General features: G+C 40.9%; 1 protein-coding gene across 2 annotated transcripts in view; it reads left to right on the forward strand.

Annotated features, from left to right (window-relative positions):
• Window positions 1-26,972, forward strand: part of NBAS (NBAS subunit of NRZ tethering complex) — a 459,817-nt gene that overhangs the window by 410,981 nt on the left and 21,864 nt on the right. For both annotated transcript variants that reach the window (XM_070069748.2, XM_089327834.1), the window contains 3 exons: window positions 14,300-14,439; window positions 17,597-17,735; window positions 21,634-21,762. In XM_070069748.2, the coding sequence (XP_069925849.2) occupies window positions 14,300-14,439; window positions 17,597-17,735; window positions 21,634-21,762 (408 nt within the window). The remainder of the gene's footprint in view (window positions 1-14,299; window positions 14,440-17,596; window positions 17,736-21,633; window positions 21,763-26,972) is intronic.

Below are 26,972 nucleotides of genomic sequence, written 5' to 3' on the forward strand. Positions count from 1 at the left end.
ACAGCTTTAGTAGACCAGCATCTAGTATTCCTAGAGGTGAACTGTGCTACCTTTTTATCTTTCGACATATCTGTTTAAGCAGGGATTTGGTTTGTGTATATTTTTAAGCCCTGCATAGAAAGTCATCTCAGTGTGATTTTATTGTGCTCATGAAGGGATTTGCACCATTACTTGGTAGCTTTAAATCAAGCATCCTCACATGAGTCTCTTAGAAGCAGACGAACAACAAACCAGCTCTTATGGGAGATTAGAGTATAATGACTAATATCTTTGCTTTTAAAGATTTATTTATTTATTTGAGAGGTAGAGTTAGAGAGAGAGAGAGAGAGAGAGAGAGAAGGAGAGGTATCTTTCATTCACTGTTTCGTTCCCAGATGACTACAACGCCCAGAGTGGGATCAGGCCGAAGCCAGGATCATCTGGGTCTCCCTTGTGGGTTTCAAGAGTCCCAAGAACTGGGGCCATCATCCACTGCTTTCCCCAGGCACATTAGCAGGAAACTGAATTGAAAGTGGAGCACCCAGGGCTTGAACCAGCGCCCATGTGGGATGTTGGCATTGCAGGCAGTGGCTTAACCTGCTATACCACAACAGCAGCCCCAATGTATAGTATCACTACTTCCCACAATAATTTTTTTAATTTATTTTTATTTATTTATTTATTTTTTGACAGGCAGAGTGGACAGTGAGAGAGAGAGACAGAGAGAAAGGTCTTCCTTTGCCATTGGTTCACCCTCCAATGGCCGCGGTGGCCGGTGCACCGCGCTGATCCGAAGCCAGGAGCCAGGTGCTTCTCCTGGTCTCCCATGGGGTGCAGGGCCCAAGCACTTGGGCCATCCTCCACTGCACTCCCGGGCCACAGCAGAGAGCTGGCCTGGAAGAGAGGCAACCGGGACGGAATCCGGTGCCCCAACCGGGACTAGAATCCGGTGTGCCAGCGTGGCAGGTGTAGGATTAACCTATTGAGCTGCGGCTCCGGCCCCCACAATAATTCTTTTAAAATAAAATGTATTTATCCAAAAGGCAGACTGACAGAGTTAGAGACAGACAGACAGACAGAACTTTTCTATCTACTGGGTCACTCTCCAAATGCCTAAGCAGCCAGAACTGAGCCAGACTGAAGCTAGGAGCCAGGAACTCCATCCAGGTCTCCCATGTGGGTGGCAGGGACCCAGGTACTTGGACCATTTTCAACTGCTTTCCCAGGTACCTTAACTAGAAGCTGGATTGAAAGTGTGGAATATCCAGAATTCATACTGTCAATCCCATATGGGATGGCAGCATCAGGGGCAGCAGCTTCACCCTCTGGGCCACAGTGCCAGACACCTATAAAGTACTTCTATGTGCATTAATATTTGTTTCATTTTTCTAAGTGTCTGAAGAAAAAAGATGCAACTATCAATGGCTGTAGGAAGATGCGTATTTCAGGAACGTGGCTTACTTTGAGATATTCTTGTTTCCTTTTAGCAGCCATGGAGAAATTAAAGGTTGAAACTGTCTCCAGCTATGAATAGGTGACTTAGTCCACTGTCTCAAAGGCAGTGACTCTGCCTGGCAAGGAGGCTGCAGCTACTTGACAAATCGTCTCCAGGGGCTGAAGTCACTGCATTCAGAAAAGAGCAGAAGGGAAAAAGCTCTTCTGTGTTGGAGCCACATTTCAGTTTTGTCTTTGGCAACCCAGTGATGTTTAGTTAGCAGTGTCAGTGTGAGGTCATCACTTACGGATTATGCAGGTGCCTCTGAAGTGTTGGACATTTTCATCTCCAGGCTTTTGTTTGCTACTCACGGGGGAAGGGACAGAGGTGTTACATTACTTTCTTTTTCTCTGGGGAAGAAAGAACAAATTAAAAGAAACAGCATTTTTTTCTCAAGTTTATTTTTACTAATCTATGAAAAGCAACCTTAAGAGTGATTTGAAATGCCATATTTATTGCAGAAATAATTGAAATTTTAAAAAGTGATGCATTAACCCACAGTTTCATTTTCCCAAAAAAGCCATATTTCTCCATGGTGTTTTCCTGTCTGTCTAGTTCATAGACAGTTCTTATTAGGAAAAATCATAGCACAAACCCACATTTTTGCTTTTTTATGTTTGGCATATTTTATGGATGCTATAAATAACACTGGATACCTCTCATGTGTCAGTCTCTTTGCCAGCTGTTTTATTCCCATTTTGTTACTTAATATTGGCAACCTTCATATAATTATGTGCTATCTCTATCTTCTAGAAGAGAACACGGAGCCTCAAAAAGGCCAGTTGTGTCTCCCAAATAAATATTTTGGTAACACTTTTTGAAAGCTGCATACGTAGTTAATTGAGCTTTCATTATTTCTTGCCTAGTGCCTGTAATGAAGTGCGTTGAAACATTTGATAACCACCTGAAGTTAGTTTTTTCTTCATCCTAAAATATGTGCTGTGGTCATTTCACATTGATTTCTTGGAGTCTTATGGTAGTTCTCTCTAGTTCTCATACTTCTATGATGCTTGGAATGTATATATATGCACACACACATATGTGTGTGTATATTTTAAAGATGTGTTTATTTGAAAGAGTTATAGCAAAAAGAGACGTGGAAAGAGAGAAGAGGCCGGCGCCGTGGCTCACTAGGCTAATCCTCCGCCTTGCGGCGCCGGCACACTGGGTTCTAGTCCCGGTCGGGACACCGGATTCTGTCCCGGTTGCCCCTCTTCCAGGCTAGCTCTCTGCTGTGGCCCGGGAGTGCAGTGGAGGATGGCCCAAGTGCTTGGGCCCTGCACCCCATGGGAGACCAGGATAAGTACCTGGCTCCTGGCTTCGGATCAGTGCGGTGCGCTGGCTGCAGTGCGCTGGCCGCGGCGGCCATTGGAGGGTGAACCAACGGCAAAGGAAGACCTTTCTCTCCTTCTCTCTCTCTCACTGTCCACTCTGCCTGTGCCTGTCAAAAAAAAGAAAAAGAAAGAGAGAAGAGATCTTCCATCAGCTGGTCCACTCCCGCAGTGGCTGCAATGACCAGGGCTGGGCCAGGCCAAAGCCAGGAGCCAAGAGCTTCATCTGGGTTTCCCACATGGGTGCTGCAGCCCAAGCAAATGATCCATCCTCTGCTGCTTTCCCAAGCACATGAGCAGGGAGCTGGATTGGAAGTGGAGCAACCAGGACTCAAACAGGTGCCCATATGGGATGCAAGCACAGCAGATGATGGCTTAACCTGCTATACCACAGTGCTGGCCTCTGGAATATATATTTTATATGGACTGTAATACTTCTTAGAAAAGAGAAAATCTGATTTTTTCCTAGGTCAACATCTCTCCTGAATCAGGTGCCTAATTTCCAGGTATTAGGAAATTAATTTCCCATGATCTTCATAGTAGTTTCACTTTCTCACAACTTCATTAACTCTCTGAGACCTGTTTTAATTTTCATGATCTCATGCAAATACTTCCTTTTCTATTTTTTCCTGATAATTTTTCAGATTTATGACATAGTCGTTTGTTCTGCCTAAGGTTATTCATTTATTATTATTTGTTTGTTTATTTTAAAGACAAAGAGAGGGGGTGGGAGAGGGAGGGAGCCATCATCCATCTGCTACATCACTCCCCAGATGCAACAGCCAGGGTTAGATCAAGTCAAAGTCAAAAACCGACACTCTGCCTGGATCTCTCAGATGGGTGGCAGGGACCCGGCTACCTTAACCATCACCTGCTGCTTCATAGAGCAGCACTGGCAAAAAGCTGGAATGGCAAACAAAACCAGAACTTGGACCTAGGCTCTCTGATGTGAGATGCAGGTCTCAAGCAGTGTCTCAGCTGCTGTGCCAAATGCCCATTCCCGGGATGTCTGTTGTGTCTTTTGTGAAAGAATTGTTTATCAGTTACTTAGTGGTCTATAATCTTTTTTGCTGACCACTAGGATTTAATCGTACCTGAAATTTTAAACACTGAAAGTTTGGAGGCACATTCATTAAAAATAGAAATGGAATCAAATAATAATCATATAGTGACATGATAATTCTTTTTTAAAAAGATTTATTTATTTATTTGAAAAGCAGAGTTAGAGAGGGAGAGACAGAGAGAAAGGTCTTCCATCCACCGGTTCATTCCCTAGATGTTCGCAACAGCCAGAGCTGAGCCCATCCAAAGCCAGGAGCCAGGAACTTCTTCCAGGTCTCCCACATTGGTGCAGGGGCCCTAAGGACTTGGGACATCTTCCACTGCTTTCCCAGGCATAAGTAGAGAGCTGGATTGTAAGAGGAGCATCTGGAACATGAACCTCCACCAACATTTGATGCCGATGACATAAGTGGAGGCTTAGCCCATCAAACCACAGCATCAGCCCCATGATTATTCTTTTTAAAAGGTTTATTTGTTTATTGCTAATTTATTTATTTGAAAAGCAGAATGACAGGGATCTTCCATCTGCTGGTTCACTCCCTAAATGACCGAATCACCCTGTCAGGGCCAAGAATCAGGAACTGCATCCTAGTCTCCCTCGTGAGTAGCAGGGGCCTCATGTACTTGGCACTTCATCTGCTGCTGTCCCAGATACATTAGCAGGGAGCTGGATCACAGGTGTAGCCGCTGGACTTGAAGCGTTGTGCTTACATGGGGTACAAGCATCACGAGTGGCAGCTTAACCCACTGTATTGTGCTGCCAGCCTCTGGTTATCTCAGTATTATTCTTTAACATTGTTCTTCAGATCCTGATCAATGTAATAAGAAAAGAAACAAATTAAATTATACATTTTTGAAAATTCAAACCTGCCATTTATACATAGATTACATCATTTTAATTTCTAGAAAACCCATGAAAATCTAGCATTAATGAGAATACACTAATGTATTTAGCAATATATATATGAAAATAACTCTTATTTTACTTATTAGTAAATATGAGTCATTACTAAAACAACCTTCTTTCAAATTAGTGTCCTTTTTCTTAAATTTTAGAGTAAATATTGCCATTAAAAGTAAAATGCATTAACACATTCATCACCTGGGAAGCCATGGTAGCAACCTTCATTTAATACTCTTTTCCAAAAAGAGTTTGGCATTTAGATAGGCTGATCTTGGACTCTTTCCCAATCGAATGAATTATAAATAAATAAAAAAAGTTTGGGAAGATAGTCTCACATTTATGCAGGTCTTATGAGCAGAGGCACTGACTATCTTTGTCCAGACCATTTTTTCAAGGGTGTTTGTAGAGCAAAAAACATTGGAAGATATTGACTCTGTCTCTGTCAGAGTGAAGGGCCATCATGCTTTCTGTCTAGTGTACAACAGAAATATTTCCTTAACCTGGGGTTCTTCAGTAGCACAACCCTCTGTGCTGTCTGTGTAGCTGGCCCTCAACGCTACTCTCTGTACTGTCTGTGTAACTGGCCCTTGACGCCACCCTCTGTGCCATCTGTGTAATTGGCCCTCGACACTACCCTCTGTGCCGTCTGTGTAGCTGGCCCTCGACACCACCCTCCGTACTGTCTGCGTAGCTGGCCCTCGACACCACCCTCCGTACTGTCTGCGTAGCTGGCCCTCGACACCACCCTCCGTACTGTCTGCGTAGCTGGCCCTCGACACCACCCTCTGTACCATCTGTGTAGCTGGCCCTCGATACCACCCTCCGTACTGTCTGTGTAGCTGGCCCTCTGCACCACCCTCTGTACCGTCTGTGTAGCTGGCCCTCGACACTACCCTGTGGAACTTGGGACCTGGAGAAGCAGCACCAGAAAATGCTGATATTGTGGCAGCTGCAGTTGCTGTGAGTAATGAAGATCTTTATCTTTGTCTCTGACCCAGGAGTGTCTTATCCGGTGCCAGAATCCATTAAACTGTGGCAGGCTGTCTGTTAGCTTCTCTGGATAAAATCTTCACAGTTCTCAACAAAGGCGCTTATTTTCAAAGCATGTCCTTCAAAGTCATCAACAGGGTCTTGATCCAAATGACTGATAATAAGGCACAGAGGAAAGGACCTCTCCCATCCTATTTCATATGCCTCAGGCACCTGGAGGTTATTTATATTCAGCAGTGGGGTTGTCCTGGGCGAAAAGTTGCGTAGAAACAAGCCTGCACCTAGTCCCAGCTCAGGCTGGATGCTGTTCACACTTCATCTACTTAGTCTTTCCAACAGTTTTGAGGAAGGGCTCTCCCTTCACTGTGTCAAATGACTGTTGGGAATTAAGGCTCAGAGATGTGTAGAAAGGGTGAGCTGGTGAGTGGTTGAGTGGAAATTCAAAGTTATCGCCCTGCTTTAATACATTCCTCCACTCTAAGCCATCAAGAAATGTTAGTGAATGCCGCCGTCTCTTAGTTTTACTTTTACCCCTATCTCAAAACTGTAGGCTCTCAGAACTTTGAGAGGTCTTCACAACCACCATCTCTGACCCTTCCATCACCACAATTTCGTATTCCAGCAAGAGACTTTGTAAGATCGTAAAAGAACGCAAAGGTCTCTCGTGTTCATTGGTCACTTTGATGGAAGTCTGGTGGCTGTGTATTTATTTGTGTTATCTCTGCCAATTGGATGTGTGAATATGTATGAACTTTTTTTTAATTTTACCCTGATGACTTAGGAAGTATTTCTTCTGATATTCAGCATGTCTTGTTACTTCCTTTCATGTGTTCTATCAAATATCTAGGAGAAATCTCAGAATGCCTCAGATGCATTGGGTCTGATTATGCCTGTTCCCTTAAATTATTTTTCCTGTGAAAATCTCTTCTGTTCCAAAGTTGTTTATTCTATTAAAAATAATCTGTGGATAAAAAATGCCTGATTAACTTCTCTGATCAAGAGAGATATGAAAAGATAAACATCTGATATAATTACTGATATGTAGTAGACATTAGAAAAATGCCCTTCTCTCAGCTCTTCCACAGATATCTCATAAGTTGTCTTTTATCCCTTTTAGTGTCCTTCCTGGCCTAGTGCCGAGAGAACTGAAACATCAGTTGCAATGTTTTGAACATGCATGGAGGTTCCAACCATACGGTTGGTTGCCTTGTATTCTGGCCCCAGTGTACATCCTTTTCCATAACACCCACGACTCTCCTTCAATTACCACAAACTACCCCTCAGAATCCCTTCATTGACTCCCCTCATCTCTCCCCAGTCTTCTGTTTACATGTGAAATTCCTGCAAATCCTTTCTCCAGTGCCACCTTGTCCATAAACCTTTTCTGATCCCCTGAACTCAACTGTCTCTTCTTATAGCACTGTAAAATCGATAGGTCTTAAGACCTTCACAAATCAAATATGTTGCAGTGAAAGCCTTCTTAACTACCACATGGATCAATTACTCAGAGTGTTAAAGGAGAGATCATAAAAAATGATATAGTCACATCCTAAATATTTTGTGAGAAACTAAATATATGAATGAGAATTCAGTTGCCAAAGTGTTTACTGTAGAGCTAGGGCCATTTCTTAAATGTCTAAGTATGCTTGTAGAGCAAATAAATAACATTTTTATGTGACCAGCTAAATGAAGAGTATAAAAATATCTACTTTTCGTGTGTCCATTTTCATGTACCTCATAATATGAAAGGGCTTCAAAAGGTTCATGGAAATGTGTGTTATGAAAAAACTGTGCATGCATTTCATTGATATGTTTGTATCAAAATAAACTTCTTTTATTCAATTTTTCCTCAATCTTTTTGAAGTCTCCTTGTATATGTAACAACTGACTTGTCCAAATTACTGTTGTCCAAAATCTGTTCATGAGTAAAGCTGCTTCCTTTGAGTAATTATTTATGTGAACCCAGGAAACAAATTTGCATTTCCAAAGAAGAGTAGAGAGCATGAAGACCACTTTGCTTTTTTCTTTTAATTCCAAAGGCTAAGTTGATGCAAGATGTCTGTTTGAGTGACAACTGTTAGAGATGTGTGGTCACCTGGAGGAGCACAGTAAGTCCTGAGTATCAGAAGAGGTCAAGTGGACGACTGGACAAGTCAGAAGTTAGGAGCACAGTAAACTGGGAGGAAGCACTGTCACAGGACCAGTTTGGGCTGAGATGTTTAGAACTGAAGCAGAGAATATCTAGAGACTGCTAGAATTTCCCTTTCAATAACGTGTGTGGTGAGGTAGGGAGATCACCACAGCACCATTCTTAACTTGTAGCTTCCTTAGCCTAGTCCAGAATAGAGTATGTTCACTAAAATATATTTAAAATTTTAAAGTGTTGACAGCAAAAATCTTTCTATCAGCAGCTTCTCCTTCATGTACGGGTTAATTTTATTAAAATGTTCTCAAGTATTTTAGTCTCAGGAATTCTTACCACTCTTAAAAATTAATGAGGAACCCAAAGAACTGTTGTTTGTATGAGCTGTATCTGTTGATGTTTAATGAATATACAAACATTTTTAAAATGTTTATCATTTACAGTTAATGCACATTGACATAAATAAAAACATTTTATGTAAAGAATTCTACTTTTTGCTTAAAAAGATTTATTTGTTTGTTTGAAATCAGTTACAGAGAGAGGGGGAGACACAGAGATCTTCTATCTGCTGCTTTACTTCCAGGTGGCCCTATGGCCAGGGCTGAGCCACACTGAAGCCAGGAGCCAGGACCCAGGGGCCCAAGTACTTAGGCATTGTCTGCTATTTTTTTCTAGGACATCTTAGTAGGGAGCTAGTTTGGAAGTAAAGCAACTGGGACATGTCCCTATTTCCATATAGGATGCTGGTGTCACAGATGGTACTTTTACCCGCTACACCACAATGCCAGCCCCAACAACTCTCCTTTGAAAAGAAAGTAAATTTACTGAAAAGTATAAAATTATTTTACATTTTTAAAAGTCTCTTTAATACCTACCTTAATAAACAGCTAATGGATGCCCATCTCTTTCCACATCCAACCTGCTCTCATATGTTGTTTTGCTTGATGTACATGAAGAAAACCAAATCCTAGACAGATACGTAGTTACAAAGAGGAGTATCCTAATAACCTTTTCTGATAATTATAGCTATTACTTTAAAATTTTTAAAATTTATTTTCATTTCATTTGTAAGGCAGGGATACAGGCAGACAGCCAAATAGAGATTTTCCATCTACTGGTACCTTCCCCAAAACACCTGCAACAGCCAAGGTTGGGCCAGGCTGAAGCCAGGAGCCCAGAACTACATCTGGGTCTCCCATGTGGTTGGTAGGGAACCAACTACTTGAAGCACAGCTTGCTGCCTCCCATGGTGTTCAATAGTTGGATGCTGGATCAGAAGCAAAACAACTGGAACTCAAACCAGGCTCTGCAGTATAGTACATGGACATCCCAGGTGGCATCTTAACTGCTGAACCAAACACCCGCCCCTTATGATGACAAACCAAAACTCTACAAATTGTAGTTTCTTAAAGATTAATTACAATGTAAAATATGTAGCCATACCAAAAAATTTTTATATTGTTTATAAAGAAAGAGAATAAGAGAAATCCATTGGTTTGGCTTACACTTTGAATGGGTCTTTTAACCGTTCTCCTGGTTTTATAACAACATCTATTGGTTATTTTAAAATTACTGGCTCACTAAGCTATACAGATCTCCCAAGTATTCATTTCATTATGCAATATCAAAGATCCACATTCACTAATATCACCATTAATCAGTCTCATTAGAAGAGCCTTCAAAGTCACTGAGAAACTGTCAGGCTCATTATGGTGGCAGACACTGGTTTGTCAAATTCTGATCTTCTCTTGAAAGCTCAAATTTTATCATTGGCAGCAGACACTCTGTTACTTTCCCTGATGTGATAAACTCATTTGGCTCCTTTTGTAGCATACTCTGAAAAGTAAGTTACTAGAAATGGAAGTAATTAGTGAACATTCAAAGGAAAATATTTCCTAGCAAAAACACACTCAAAGTTTGGATACATGTGAGAAAAGTGTTAGAAAAAAATCTGTTATCAGACATATTTCATACATGGAAACTATTATTTGCACACAAATATAAAAACAAACGTGAAGGTTTAATTTGTAGTTTCTTTTCTTTTTGCCTCACTTATGATACAGTTCTGTTCTTAAACTTTACAAGCTATTACAGTTTCTATAAAGAAAGAATTAAATCTAGGTGCTAATGAAAACATTATTTTTTTTCCTTTATTTGTGAATTTGCTATGTTGTGTAATCTGTTTTTTAATTTGTTAAACGAGTTTCATGTATTTCATATATATAGATTTAGGAACATAGTGTTGCTTCCCACTGTACCCTCCCTCCCGCCCATTCTTCCACTCCTCTTCTTCCTCCCTCTCCTGTTCCCACTCTTAATTTTTACAAAGATCTACTTTCAGGTTCTTAAGGATCATAAGGTTAACCCTACACTAAGTAAAAAAGTTCTACAAATAGTATAAAGAAAAAAAATCACTGTTGCTCAACAGAAGAGACAAGGGCTGTAAATAGCCATCCAATATTAATAGAATCTCCTCTTCATCAGATGTACCACGTACAGAAAATACTCCGTACAGTGTCTGTATTTCATGTGTGCTATTAATTATACTGCGTTTAGGTATAAAGACTAGAGTGTTAATGCTAGGAGCATTAGAGATATGTTTTAAAGCACAAGCCTATTCTACAGCAACACTCTCATGTGGGCACTAAGATTATAGTGCAGGATAGAAAGACCGGTCATTTGCCACCCCTTCCCCAGTGCAGGCCTCCAAGCTGTTCCTCAGAATGCCTCAAGACTTCAAGCATTTTCAGGTAATGAAAATGAAGCCCAGAGAGGCTTTAGTAAAATCTCGTAGCTCATCATGAGTGTTTAATATAATTTATGCCAACGTATTTTATAAATGACAAATTTTCTTCATTCATATATATGTCCATTTAGTTCATTCACTCACTCAGTAAGTGCCTTTTGCACATCTACTCTTTAGCAGGCATAGCAGGAATAAAACAGTGAACAAAACATAGTTTCTGCTTTCAAAAACCTGATGTTCTTATGGAAGGGAAAAGAGCGATAAATACATGTGTAATATGCCCCACAGTCCTAGGAGCTAAGAAGGAAAGAGAAATAGAGTAAGACAGACGAAGGGGAGACCGTTAATAAGGCCTTCTGTGGCTGAGACACTTGAAGGGACGAAGGCATTGAGGCACTCAGGTACATGGAGGAATTGTATGCCAGGAAGAGGAGCTGTATCCAAGCTCCTGAGGTGGGAGTGTGCATGACTACAGGCAAGGCACCCCAGAGAGGCTCGGAGGCTGAAAAGAAATTGAAGGCCAGGTCATAACAGGTAGACATTGTGAGTTTGAGATGTAAATAAAAATTTCTTTGTGAACAGGCAAAACAGTATTGCCAAACGTCCAATGAGAAGACCAGTTTAAATAAATGAATACATGTTTGACTTATTGAGTCTTCTGTTTCCTCTGTCACCTGATTGCAGCAAGACTGTTAGGCCTGTCTCCTCAAGGAAGTGAAGTCCCTGATACCCTTGCTGTCCCCCACAGGGTTAACTGGCTTACTGTAGTATGGCATTGTTTCCAAAGCTGGAAAGTGTGTCTAGGATATTCCACACAACAGTGACCTGGGGCTGTAGGGGAGGTTTGGAAGGATCAGGTTGGTTATGGTGTGAGCAGGGCTTCCCCTACTAATTACCAATAATTTCATAGCACCTGTCAACTTTGTAAAACATGCACAATTCATGGTGTGGCTTCTTGGAATTAGTGCCAAGACTATTAAATTAATCAAATGTTTTGGATAGACGCATTAATGCAGACTGTTTAGCAAATGTATACGTAACCATCCATTCTCATTAGCCTTTCAACATATCATCGAATATCTGCGTACCCAAATCATGAATGCATCCTCATTCTTGTCTGTGAACTGAAATGTAGAGATCTGTACCAAGAAAGAATAGAAAATGGGAGAACCAGATTTCTGCTTACTTTTTACATGGAAAACCACTTTTTAACTTGAAGTTGCAAACATTTCCAACCACAGAGGCATTGGAGATGTGATTAAAAGAAAAATTATTCAGTTACCTAGTAAGAGAAAAACATTCTATATTCTGTATTTAACAGACTTCTTTTGAATTAGAAATAAAGGTGTGAATAAAATAGTTTTGCTTCATTTTTATTTATAGCAAAAATTATGTGGCAAATACACTTAAGAGCTTTCAGATCAAATTGGGGAAATTTTCTGGACAAAATGAAGGCTTAGCAATTTTCTAATGAAAGTTAGGAAATCGTAAAAAGGAGAGAACAATCCAACATGGGAAGCAGAATACACAGCAGACTCATAGAATGGCAGATGTCCTAAACAGCACTCTGGCCTCAGAATCAGCCCTTAAGGCATTCGGATCTGGCTGAAGAGCCCATGAGAGTATTTTAGGCATGGAAAGCCAAGACACTCTAGGGGAAAAAAAAAAAAAAAAAAGAACCTAAAATGGAAGATCTCTGTAAGTGAGATCCCAGTGGAAAGAATGGGCCATCAAAGAAGGAGGTACCTTTCTCTGAAGGGAGGAGAGAAATTCCACTTTGACTATGGCCTTGTCTAAATAAGATTGGAGTTGGTGAACTCAAAAGGCTTCCATAGCCTTGGCAACTCATGACAAGAGCCTCAGGTTATTACGCCATAAACAAGAGTGTCAATTTGTTAAGTCAACAACAGGAGTCACTGTGCACTTACTCCCCATGTAGGATCTCTGTCCTTAATGTGAATTAATGCTATAACTAGTACTCAAACAGTACTTTATGCTTTGTGTTTCTGTGTGGGTGCAAACTGTTGCAATCTTTAATTAATATATACTAAATCGATCTTCTGTATATAAAAATAATTGAGAGCTGGCACTGCGGCTCATTTGGCTAATCTTCCGCCTGTGGTGCCAGCACCCCGGGTTCTAGTCCCAGCTGGGGCACCAGATTCTGTCCCTCCCGGTTGCTCCTCTTCCAGTCCAGCTCTGCTGTGGCCCAGGAAGGCAGTGGAGGATGGCCCAAGTGCTTGGGCCCTGCACCCGCAAGGGAGACCAGGAGGAAGTACCTGGCTCCTGGCTCCGGATCGGCACAGTGCACCAGCCGTAGTGCCCATTTGGGGGGTGAACCAACGGAAAAGGAAGACCTTTCTCTCTAACTCTGCCTGTCAAAAAAATAAATAAATAAATAAAGATAATTGAAAATGAATCTTGATGTGAATGGAATGGGAGAGGGAGCGGGAGATGGGAGGGTTGCAGGTGGGAGGGAAGCTATGGGGGGGAAAGCCACTGTAATCCCAAAGCCATATTTTGGAAATTTATATTTATTAAATAAAAGTTAAAAAAAAGAAAAAGAAAAATATCAAACTACTACATGAGATAGTTTATGGTGATGTATAACCATTAATAAAGACAGTATTATGGCCGGCGCCGCAGCTCAATAGGCTAATCCTCCGCCTTGCGGCACCGGCACACCAGGTTCTAGTCCCGGTCAGGGCACCGGATTCTGTCCCGGTTGCCCCTCTTCCAGGCCAGCTCTCTGCTGTGGCCAGGGAGTGCAGTGGAGGATGGCCCAAGTGCTTGGGCCCTGCACCCGCATGGGACACCAGGAGAAGGACCTGGCTCCTGGCTTCGGATCAGCACGGTGGTGCACCGGCCGCAGCGGCCATTGAGGGGTGAACCAACGGCAAAGGAAGACCTTTCTCTCTGCTGTCTCTCTCTCTCTCTCTCTGTCCACTCTGTGCCTGTCCAAAAAAAAAAAAAAAAAAAAAGAAGTTAAAAAAGTTAGAATTCGTTATGGATAATTTAAACTTTAAGACATTCACTTGGTGTTGAATATGGTGAAATATTGTAATTTCAGTTATAACAATTCAGTATTATAATGTAACAGATACCAATGAACCATGAAAATCAAATTGTTTATATTGTTAGAGAAAATGTTTCCTTCCCATGATTTTGTACTTATTCATTTTGTACTTTTTAAATTTATTTTCATTTTCTTTAAAAGGCAGAGAGAAAGATGGAAAGGGATCTTCCACCACTAGTTTACTAGCTAAATGTCCCCAACAGGCAGGACTGGGCCAAGGTGAACCCAGGAGACTGGAATCAATCCGGGCCTCCTCCTCTGTGGGTGACAGTGACAAGTACAGGGGAAATAGATCGGGTGGGGCTGGAACAAGGTCCCCTCATACGACATGCAGGCATCCTATTTGGCAACTGAAACCATGTGCCAAACACCCACCTCTAAACTAATTTTAAAATAATTGTTGAAATTGAGTAAGGTATAGAGATTTTCAAGTTTTTTTTTAATTGTCAAATTTTTCAGCACATGATAGAAATTTTCAAAATAGGTTTAATCAAAAAAATCAACTTTGATTTCTTCTGTAAATAAATTGAGTAGCTTTTGCCACCCATTTCAAGTATGTGCTTCTACTTGCAGGTAGATTTAGCTGACATTGAGAATGAAGAGAAGCGCTGCTCTCTGTTCTTGGAACTTCTGGAATCCAGTCACCATGAAGTTGAATTTCAGCACTTGGCTTTGCTCTTGCAAGCTTGGCCACCTATGAAGAGTGAATCTGTGTAAGTATTAAAATAAAATGAGCCTACTTAGAAATCCTGTCTGGACTTTAATCCTAATAATCTAGCACCTTCGAAAGAGCCAGTGAAAGAATACTTCTGAACACCACTATACACATCTTATAGGAAATGCATTCCAAGATGCTTAGTGGGTGCCTGCAATTGCAGATAGTAGCAGACTGTCTGCAGACAGTGTGTTTTTTCCTATACATAGCTGCACAAATGTGGTACCTTTTCCATGGAAACTAAACCCTTATCATGCTTGTGGCTGTAACTTTTGGTAGTTATGGTGCAACATCAAAACTAATATAATTTCTTTTCTTTTCTTCAGAGTTTCACAGGTGGAAGAGTCATTCTTACCATAGATCTTAACACCCTCAGTATATGATTTTTTTCTCACTAGTTGAGAACTTCCATGTTTTCACTTGAAAGAAAGCACCTCACACTTCTCTTTGGTATAATCAGATTGCCAGCATCATCTACTCTTGCACATTGGGGCAGTGACATGACATCACATCACATAACAAACATCACATCGTGGTTACTTGAACACAAGCCCTTGCATCTGATAACTGAGATGGTGATGGGCAGGTACAGTTACACAGCATGGATACTGTGGACAGAGATGATTCATGTCATTTCATCATACTGCTTAGGATGAATAGCATGATTGAAAAATTACAAATGACTTATTTCTAGAGCTTTTCATTTAATATTTGTGAACTGTGGTTGACCATTGGCAACAAACCATGGAAAGTGAAACTATGGTAAGGAGGTACAGTGTAGGTGAGTGTGAGTGTGTGTGTGTGTGTGTGCACATAATCAATAATTGTCTTTAAAGGACACTAAAATTCCTCCTTGAAATATTGTGATATCCTTCTATTTTTCCTTGCCTTTAAACCCAAGTATTTTCTTTAAAAGTATCAGTCAATGAGTGATAACAATATCTGATTTATGATGTCAACAAAGCAATTCTGCTCTAGTATTTTCAAAAGAAAATATCATGATTATCTTTTAACAGTGCTAACTGGAGAATCCACATGGAGCAAATGAATAATGCCCTCTTACTAAGAACACACAATGTAAAGTGCAATTTACATACATTATCAGTCATTCACTTAGCAAACCTACAAGTACAGGTGATGTTATCAGGTTTCATAGAGGAAGGAATTGAGGCTCAGAAGTTAAACAGTTCTTAGGCACCAGATAGCTAATAAGTGGTGGAAACAGAATTGTAGCCTACTTGTACAGCCTGTGTTTCCTCTGTGTTTCACACGAAGCTTCCAGCTGCCACTCAGATCTGCATGAGGTGCTTATCCAGTCCTCGTGCTATCAGCCACAGAACTTCTCCCTTTCTTTTGGAAGTGGCCAGATTTCCTTTGAGCACATACGCTGGCTGTCATGAACTGCTCCTTCTCCTTGGCAAAACGTGCGGGCCCTCTTGCCCCTCCTCCAAGTGCCGTTTGCTCCAGGAACGAGCGTGTTCTTCCTGCACGCGGCAGGTGGACTCTGATCCGGGCCGCTAAACTTGCCTACACATCAGAAGTTAATGAAGGATGTTTTTCTGGAAGTAAATGATTCTGTGAGCCATGTAAGACTGCCGGGGAACGTGTGGGAAAGGCTCTTTGCCTTAACCTGGGGTGAAACTACTAGTGATATCTGAAGCTAACCAGGAAAACGGAGCTTTTGTTTTGTTTTCTAACCAACTGTTTTCAGAAGGAAATGAAGTGTTTCTTAGCTCTCTATCATTTGTGGCAGAGCTGGCGTGCTGACTTGTAATGTTCAGGAACGGATTCTGACCTCTGCCGTCTGAATCTTCACAGTGCAGGCTGTCACATCATGAAGCCTCCAGTCTCACCTGTGACACTGCGTTTCTCAGCACCTGGGGATGCTTCCTACGAGTGGGGCCCTGAGCCTTTCTGAGCCCAACTCCTGGTGCCTGAACCGGGAGTCTGTTTCTAGACAGATGCCAGGGTAGAGATAATGTGATTCGGTAATGGCTTATCTTTTTTAGGAAATTATGCAGAGTTCTTCATGTCTTCCTTTCCGAATTCAAAATATGACATTTCCATGGATAGTCAGCAGTGGTTGTACATTTCATTTTCCTTTTAGAATGCTATTTAAAATCATTCACTTACCTATAAGAACCAAAGTCATTTTCACTTTAAACATTTATTGTATCTAGAATATTTAGTGCATTTGGAGATCCCCCCAAAAGTTTTACTTTTAAGGGTATGTTTGTGGTCACATATGAAATTAAAGTTATAACTTGCTAGCCTGTGTTTTAAAAAATGACTATTAAGTTATTAGACTCAAAACCAAGCAGTTAGCAGTCTTGCCTTTACCACTTACATTTCCTCTAAGAGACAAGAGAGGATTCGTCACATAAAGTTGTCCTTTTCTGTCACTCTCCTGCTCATATTGCCGTTCGCTGCAGCGAATGTGTGGTGGGATTCTTTAAAAACATGCTCTTGGGGCTGCTGTTTTGGCATAGCAGGTTAAGCTGCCTCTTGGAATGCCTGCATCCCATGTCAGAATGCTTGGGGGTCCAGTCCTCTGCTTCCAGTCTCACTTCCTGCTAATGTACCTCCTAGGCATCAGATGATGGCCCAGATACTGGGTTCCCTGCCACCCGTGTAGAAGATCCCAGCGGAGTTCTGGGCTCCTGGGTTCAGAGAAGGCATGCCTGCTGTTACAAGTGATACTTCACAGTCATGTCAATCATTCGTTAAATTAAGGAGCTCTGCGTGGAAAATATTAGATTGCCTTTTCACAACCAAAAACAACTGGGGCCCATAAAATTTGGAGGACTCAGATCTGTACAATGAGGCTGGAGGTTTTAATTAAATTCCCTGAGCCCAGTTAGTGAATCCAGGAGCCAGAAATCGAACCAAGCCTCTCTGGCTTCCAAGCCTGTGCGCTCTCCACTCCCCTCAGTCCCCATGCTCCCCGACTGCTTGTGGGTGCCACAGTTAGCTGATTTTTCTCCTTCACTTGGCTTTTATTTAAGATAGACTGGAAGAAACACATCATCCGGATCCTGATTCTACTTTTGCAGAAGCATTTTACTTCACAACGTGGGATATCTTCTGTTTTAACACCGCAGTTGTGAGATCGCTACTCATTTCCAATGTCTTGCATTTCTCTTCTATTGAAACAGCGTAACCAATAATCCCTGGGTGAGGCTTGCCACAGTGATGCTAACCAGATGTACAGCAGAGAACAAAGAAGAATTGGGGAAGGAAGTTCTGAAAATTTGTCGCTCCTTGTATGACACCAAGCATATGCTGCCTGCAGAGGTGAGTGAGTACATGTTTCACGTGGCTTTCCTGGGGAGTGTGCCTGCCCTTATCAGAACTCTTTATTATAAGCAGCCCAGTGGACTGTACGTGAGGAACTCTGAGCTTAAGTCATTAATGACCAAGGCCTGTAATTTTTAGAAAACAACACGAGAGGTTGGTTTAAGCTAGTTTCTGTTGCTGTTGTTGGAACTCTGAAGCAGTATTCCTTTTGCTAAACCCAGAGTGTAAACATGTTCTCAGTCCCTTCTGTTGCCCTTTTATGGCTAAACTTAAAGTTTAGCCATAAAAACTTACAGTTTAAGTTTGTAACTCAAACTTACAGCCCACGAGATCTTGGTAGCTCAGATGTTATCTGTTTGAGCTAGGGCAGTTGTAAAGTTTAGTAAGTTCTACCACTCCTCTGAGCAGGACACCAACCACTCTAATTTTTATATGCTTTTTGATATCACTGTAATGAGATCGCATAACCTCTATATATGTATACTGCAAAATATGGTAAAAACTCACCATCTCCATTTGACCTTTGTTCTCTATTTGATCCCGTACTTTACTGTCACATACTCATTTTATATATACTTGTGTGTGTGTGTGAATTTTGCATTTGCTAAAATAAGCACATATTAATTACAGACTCCTAATGAATTTCACTCCAGAAATACATTGGTTGATCTGTTTACATATCTTAAATTCAAGCATTTAAGTGATGACATTAAACTGATTAATTGGTTTTGAGTTCCTACCCCATCAGAAATAAACTCAAAAATAAAATTGTAAATATGATCTTTGGATACTCATTGTAAACACTCAAGGAAAATATTTTCATGAATACACATGTAATGGATTGTTTTCTGATTGAGGAACTGGATAAATATCTTTTGATTGGATTTTAACATATTATTCCATTTAAGAAGTCTCCCAAACACCAGAATGACAAAGTTGTTTTATGGAACTTAAAGTCCTGAAACTGAATTTAACCTGTCCTTACTCCAGGTTGATGTGAACTGTGTACCCTGCTCTGCCTGTGTCAGTCACCCTTTCACCTGTGTTCCACTTCACTGCATTGTGAGCCCTGAGAGGGTGGGAACCACATGGGCTGTGTCATACCTTTGTCTCCCAAGGCAGGATTTGGCACACTGCATAATATAGGGACTGAGCACAGCTTATTATCCCCACCAGAGTAAATGATATGTGAATAACACATTCTAATTCTGATAGATCAGGATGAGAAACCAATCCCTCTTACCTTGTGTTCCATGGTCCTGCTACAGGCCCTGCAACAAAAGCTTTTTAATGCTAGGCACCCTTGGGCCAGCGGGAAGTCCGTGGGAGGATGGACAGAATGTTGGTGGACAGAGAACAGGCTCGTGTGGGGACCCAGGGAATCAGCGTCACAATACAGGAAGAACAGACACCCAGTGCTGCAGCCTGCTCCAGCCCTGGCTCACATGGGCCTCTTCATCTAAGGCCTTGCCCTCCTTGTTCTGTGTCCTGATGGTCTGACGGTTTAGCTGGGAAGGTATCAAGCAAAGTGCTTTGTGCTTCTCTCTGCTCCCTTGACCTGTCTTGCAATTCCCTTTGTAAATCTCCTAATGAACGTTCTCACAGCATAGGAGGGAAGTACCTAACAAATATAGTAGATTCAGCATTGAAAGGCCAGAGACTGCTAGCTAAGAGATCCGGATTTACTCAGTAGCTGCCATAGACTGAGCTCCTCATTTGGGATGTCCCAGCCTGACTGTGCGCCATCCATCCACAGTACCTGTTCAGCAGCTGGTCCAGGTTGTTTTATAGTTTTCCATGAGCAGGAATGTTGGCCATGTGGTATGCTTAGTATAAATTTCACAAATTGCTGAAAAATACTTGTTTACCCATTACTGACAGCTTACTGAGTAAGCAACGGGAGTGTCAAGAGAAGGAATCCCATTCAAGTATTGGTACAAAGTATACCAAGCAAGTTTGGAATACATAGAAGGCAGAAAGACAAATGACTGTTTATAGTAATATAGGAAAAGAGATAATGTAGGAAATATGAATACCGTTAGAACCTGGAGTGCTAACCTGGGACCCTCAGAGGTGCCTTGGCAGGGGAGGTGGGGATTTTCTTGGTCTTTGTAAGTGGAGATATAAAGAGCAAGCAGTTGTTAATCAGAGAAAGAGCCTAGGTTGCACTGTTTGCAAAACCTAGAGGTATGAGAGTCCTACAAGTAGCAGCTACTCTTTCTAGTACAGTAGCCACTGGCCACAGCTGACTGGTAAAATTAAAACTTTAAGTAGCATTGCAAATACTCTCCTTCGGTACACTAATCATGTCTCAGATGCAGCCTGTGGCTGTTGGATTGGACTGCAGAGCCACAGGATGCTCCCACTGTGGCAGAGAAGTTCCCTGGAAGCGCTGTTTGGGGGATATGCATGTGGCAGGAACTGCTTTACCTGTAAGGAGGAAGAAGTCTGAGGAAGCAAATCAGGATGTAGCAGCCAGGCCTGAGGGCCGTGCTTGGGAGTTCATGTTTCAGACTCCCGAAGTATTTTCTGTGGGTATTCTCTCAAGGTATTTTCCCAGAGGAAAAATCTATTCTCTTTGGCCCAGATGCTTGATGGGACACTTTGTAGGTGTCTGTTCCTGAAGACACATTAGAACTGTTCTGAATTAGAACTCATGATGCTTGAAGTGTACATTTTTCCCAACCGCCATCCTGCTGATAATGCTTATTGTCACCCAACTTTGTGTATGAACCACCTTCCACTCTGAACTTTGTAGGCCTTGCTGATTTCCAAAATAGATGGCTGGTTGAAAGCTGAAAAAACTGTAAGAGGAATTCCAAAGAGATTTTATCCTGTATTTCCAGTGAGAGCCTCTTTGTGTCATCCTTATTTTATCTATGCTTTACAATAATATAAGTGGAATTTTGAAATATCATGAATTTGAATTTTTCTTGTCTGATCTGCCTGTGACTAGCACAAGAGAAAGATCAGTCACACAGAGGGTGGTGATCCTCGATTCTTCTTTCAGAACATAGTGGGGCAGTGCTCATTGTCTGGTCCTTGGTCCAAGCATCCTGTCCTTTGTGTTATGGCTAACACCAGGACACCAGGGGTAGTGGAGCTCAGCAGGCCAACACAGCTTGCAAATTCAATTTTTTTTCTTCTATACTTTTGTTGTAAAGAACTATCATTCTTGTATAAAATCTCACTTTCTGACGACAGGTTCAGCTGGTATAACAAAGAGCTGAGAATGAAATTCACATACACCTGTGGCAACCCAAACACATTCTCATTTTTTTTGCACCACAGAGGTCTTCGTGAAGATGAATATCTTAAATATATCAGGAATTCAATTCCTGACATTGAAATTATAACCTGGCTTTAAAGTATTTTATTTGCTGATTTCCTTTGTTCAGTGGATAATAATGATATATTGTTAATAATATTAATACTTGATAATAGATTTTATTATTCAGCCTCTACTATATTCTGAGCTTTGTACTTCATATCCATTTTCACTGCTTCTCACATTCAAAATAGATACTGTAAGTAGATATAAATACCTCCATCTTACTTATGAGGAAACTGGAATTGTGAGAGGCTAGGAAAATAAGTTACACTCCTATGTCCACATAATGAGTACCAGGCAACCGTTACCAGCAATGAGGAATGTCTGACAGCTTGGAAGGATGCTCACACCTGCTGTGCAGTGAATGAAGCAGGTGCCAAGCCCTACTCACGTATTCAGCGTGGTCCCTTGTGGACTTTACTGTCATGCACACACACACACACATGCACACACACACAGAGTCATGCACATTTCTAGAACTGGGTGGAAAGAGGCAGCCAGGGCTGCACAGCGATGCTGGGTGCTCCCCACATCCCCACTCATGCTGTGTTCACGTGGTTTCAGTGTGTGAAGGAGCTGTGCCTGCTGCTGCTGCACCAGTCCCTGCTGCTGCCGTCCCTGAAACTGCTCCTGGAGAGCCGGGATGAGACCCTGCATGCCGCGGCGCTGGAGCAGATCACAGCGGTTGCTCAGGTGCGTCCAGCTGCATTCACAGACGGTGGTGGCTTCTTATGTGATTCACATTCTTATGCATGTAAAGGGATCAGATTTTATGTAGCTCATAGTTACAACTCTAAGAATATAATGATACTTCCCTTTGTTTTTTTGACTTTTGCAATAGCATTTTTAATATTTTGCAATAATATTTTTAATTTATTTTATACTCAAAGGCTTAATGCTCCATTAAATAAAGAATTCAATAAGGAAAAATGTAGAAAACTCACATTCAGGAATATAGCAAAGGGCTATAAACAATGAACAAATCCCAAGATTCCAGTTTCACTCATATACATTAAATTATTTTATGCTCTGATATTAGCTATCACAAATCAGAGAAAACATGTGAAATTTGTCTCTAGGTCTGGCTTGTTTCAGTAAGCATAATGATCTCCAGTTGCATCCATTTTGTTGATTGTTTTGAAGAAATGAATTAGTTCTTTTCTTTCTTATAAATCATAGCCATGATTTATTTAAAACTACTGTATGTATACTCTTCTCTGACAACAGTAGCTGCTTGTTTTGTCCAAGCATTATGTATTTGTATTTTACAAGCTTTTACTGAGCTACTCCTATGAACCAGACTCTATGCTTAAGTGCTGAATGCAAAGAACAAAAACTTTTCTAGAAAAGCCATGTGTGAGTCTCTTCAGGGAAGAGAGTGCAGCCACTGACAGCAGACTAGTCCTCTTGTCATTGAAACTAGGGACCACATAGCAACAGGTGGATTTTCCAGTCCCAGATGTAATGTGTTTGGTCATTCACTAATTAGAGGGGAAAACTGACTTCTTGTAGTATTCCCAGCCCACTGAAAGTCCCAAGCTCTTTTTTCCTCTGGCATTCTAACCCACCCTTGAAATAGATTCCTGGCTTGAAGAATCTGTGCCAAAGTTAGGATTTCTCCCTGCAGGACTTTTGTCTCATTATTATTATTATGAAGGAAGGAAGGAAATTTCTCCTCCTTTTTAAAATTTTACACTTTGGTATTAGGTGACTTACAGCTGTGTTTTAATGAACTTGCATTGTAAGATCCTTATAATACTCCCTTTTAGGGAGATCACACTTTCATTTGAATTATAAATTTATTTAATAGAATTTAATTTATAGAATTATAAATTCTATTTATAACGCACATAACACAGACATAAATAGAATTTCACACACAAATGCATGCACGTTTTTTAAACAAAGTGTGACTGCATGTCTTCTTGGGACCAGAGAAGGGAAGGTAATCCTTGAGCAGAGGTATGTTTGATGCACAAGACAAAGAAAAGATTGATGAGAAGACATCACTGGTGCAAAGTTCTGTTAATAACAAAGAATAGAGGCCAGCACTGTGGCATAGCAGGCAATTGAAACATCTGTGGGCCGGCACTGTGGCATAGCTGGTAAAGCCGCCACCTGTAGTGCCAGCATCCCGTATGGGCACTGGTTCGAGTCCCAGATGCTTCAGTTCCAATCCAGCTCTCTGCTATGGCCTGGGAAAGCAGTAGAAGATGGCTCAAGTGCTCAGGCCTGTGCGCACTTGTGTGGGAGATACAGAAAAGTTCCTGGCTCCTGGCTGCTGGCTCCGGCCATTGCGGCCATCTGGGGTGTGAACCAGTGGATGGAAGACCTCCCTCTCTCTCACATACTCTCGTTCTCTAGCTCTCTGCCTCTCTGTAACTCTGCCTTTCAAATAAATAAATAAATCTTTTTAAAGAAAGAAAGGATAAAGAAAGGTAAAGGGTAATACAAAGTAAAACATAATTGTATTTGGAAACAGTCATTGGAAGGAAATGAGAAATCTCATGGCTTTATCTACTTAACATGTATTTCAAATTAATGTTATTATCACTGATGGCTGTAACAGGCCTCTTTGGGAACTGTGCTGAAGTAGAGATCAAGAGGGCTCATATACTGGGAGCCCACCTGGCTCTTCTCTCCACTCTACAATAGAAGTTTAACAACTTGAGAATTCATACGAAACTGAGAATTACAGTGCATTTTTTCTTAGCCTATTTTATCTTAAGTATCCTCGAAGTCAGGAAGAAATGGAAACTGAAGACAATCAGGCTGCATATTTTCCCTGCAGTTTTCCCTCTCCTCATCTTGTGGTGTGTTCTGTCTGCTTAGGCATTCTCACTACAATTTGCTGTGAGAATAAAACAGTGATGTCTTATACATTGCCTTTCTGTATTCATTGTGCGTGGAGCTGTCTCGATTCACTCCTGGATTCCACAGGCAAATATATATCAATTTTAAGCTAAAGATTCTTTGTCACAAATGCAGCCTTCAGAATTGCAACTAGAACAAGGGCTCCCTACCTGCTAACTAATCGAGCTGCCCACACAAGCCCCCATACACATACACAACAGCCATCAAAATTTCTGTAGTGATTAGGAATTTTGTGCATTTTTTTCATAAGGCCTTTAGCTATTGTATATTATCTTTCAGAAATTTCTATTTAGGTCCCTTGCCTATTAATTGGGTTTTTAGTTTTCTTATTGTTTGAGTGCCTTATGTATCTTTTATAATAACCCCTTATCAAGTGTATAACTTGCAGATATTTTCTCCTTGTTGGTAGCTTGTCTCCACACACTGTTTTCTTTGCTATGCAGAAGCTTTTTAGTCTGATGTAATCCCATTTATCTATTTTTATTTTATTGCCTATGCTTTTGTGGTCAAATTCAAGAACTTGTTTGCCAGGAGAATGACATGTAATTTTCTTTCAGGTTCTCTTTGAATAGTTTTTGGCTTTATATTTAAGTTGTTGATCCGTCTTGAGTTGATTTCTTGTATATGGTATGAGTTAGAAGTTAAGCTTCATTCTTCTGCGTGTGGAGATCTAGTTTTCTCCACGCCATTTATAGGTAGATTATCCCTTTCTCGTTGCATGGTCTTAGTGTCTTTGTTGAAAATCAATTTATCATATATGCTTGGGTTTCTTTCTAGGTTGTCTATGGTCAGTTGTTTTTGGTACATTTATTTTTTTAAAGATTTATTGATGTGTGTGAAATGTGGAGTACAGAAAAGAAGGGCTGGGGAGGGAGAGGGAACAGAAATGTTCCACCCACTGATTTACTCCCTAAATGGCCACAACGACCGAGGCTGGGCCAGGCCAAACTAGGAGACATGGGCCCAAGGACTTGAGCCATCTTTGGCTGCTTTCCCAGGCACATTAGCAGGGAACTGGATTGGAAGTGGGGCAGCTGGGACTCTAACTGGTACCCTTGTAGGATGCCAGCACTGCAGGCAGCAGCTTTCCCTGCTAAGCCATGGCACCAGCCTCTGATTTTTGGTGTTTAATGAGGGGGATTCATTGTGAGAAATGTGTTTTTAGGCAATTTTATCTTTGTGCAAACATTGTACTGTACTTATACAAACCTGGATGGTGTGCCCTATTGTATGCTCACCTATGTGGTATATACTATCCTATTTGATTTCAGCTTTTGGTCAAAACATACACAGCTCATAATTGCATTTTTTCACTGATTGGTGTATGTTTTTTTTTTGCTAGTACCATGCTGTGTTAGTTATTTTAACTTTGTAGGATGGTTTGAAATCAGATAGTGTGACACTTCGGTCATTTTGCTAATGATTGCCTTGGCTAGTCAAAAATTTTTGTGATTTCATATGAATTTTAGGATTTTTTTTAGTTTTGTGAGAAGTTATTTGAAATTTTTACAGATATTTCTTTGAGTCTGTGGTTCACTTTGGGTACTAAGAGCATTTTAACAATATTAATTCTTCCGATCTGTGAAAATAGGATATATTTCCATTTATCTGAGTTTTTTTTTTATTTAGTAAATATAAATTTCCAAAGTACAGTTTATGGAATACAATGGCTCCCCCCCCCATAATTTCCCTCCCACTTGCACCCCTCCCATCTTCCACTCCCTCTCCTATTCCATTCACATCGATTCATTTTCAATTACCTTTATATACAGAAGATCGATTTAGTATATATTAAGGAAAGATTTCATCAGTTTGCACCCACACAGAAACACAGAGTGTAAAATACTGTTTCAGTACTAGTTATAGCATTACTTCACATTGGGCAACACATTAAGGACAGATCCCACATGAGAAGTAAGTACACAGTGACTCCTGTTGTTGATTTAACAATTTGACACTCATGTTTATGACGTCAGAAATCGCCCTAGGCTCTAGTCATGAGTTGCCAGGGCTATGGAAGCCTGTTGAGTTGGCCGACTTTGATCTTATTCCAACAGTGTCATAGTCAAAGTGGAAGTTCTCTCCTCCCTACCGCCTTCTTTGATGGCCCCATTCTTTCCTCTGGGATCTCACTTGCAGAAATCTTTCATTTAGGTCTTCTTCTTCTTTTTTTTTTTTCCCCCAGAGTGTCTTGGCTTTCCATGCCTAAAATACTCTCATGGGCTCTTCAGCCAGATCCGAATGCCTTAAGGGCTGATTCTGAGGCCAGAGTGCTATTTAGGACATCTGCCATTCTATGAGTCTGTTGTGTATCTCACTTCCCATGTTGGATCATTCTCCCCCCTTTTTATTCTTTCAGTTAGTATTAGCAGACACTAGTCTTGTTTTTGTGATCCTTTGACTCTTAGTCCTTTCATTATGATCAATTATGAACTGAAATTAATCACTTGAACTAGTGAGATGGCATTGGTACATGCCACCTTGATGGGATTGTATTGGAATCTCTTGGCACGATTCTAACTCCACCATTTGGGGCAAGTCAGCTTGAGCATGTCCCAAATTGTACATCTCCTCCCTCTCTTATTCCCACTCTTATATTTAACAGGGATCACTTTTCAGTTAAAATTTAAACACCTAAGAATAATTGTGTGTTAATTACAGAGTTCAACCAATAGTACTAGAACAAAACAAAGAAAAAATACTAAAATGGATAAAGTATTACATTGTACATCAACCGTCAGCACAAGAGCTGATCAAGTCACTGTTTCTCATACTGTCCATTTCACTTCAACAGGTTTCCCCTTTGGTGCTCAGTTAGTTTTCCCCGCTCAGGGAGAACATATGATATTTGTCCCTTTGGGACTGGCTTAATTCACTCAGCATAATGTTTTCCAGATTACTCCATCTTGTTGCAAATGACTGGATTTCATTGTTTTTGACTGCTGTATAGTATTCTATAGAGTACATGTCCCATAATTTCTTTATCCAGTCTACTGTTGATGGGCATTTGGGTTGGTTCCAGGTCTTAG

Source organism: Oryctolagus cuniculus, chromosome 2 (assembly GCF_051225735.1).
Source record: "Oryctolagus cuniculus isolate XC-2025 breed Fujian yellow rabbit chromosome 2, ASM5122573v1, whole genome shotgun sequence".
NCBI lineage: Eukaryota > Metazoa > Chordata > Mammalia > Lagomorpha > Leporidae > Oryctolagus > Oryctolagus cuniculus.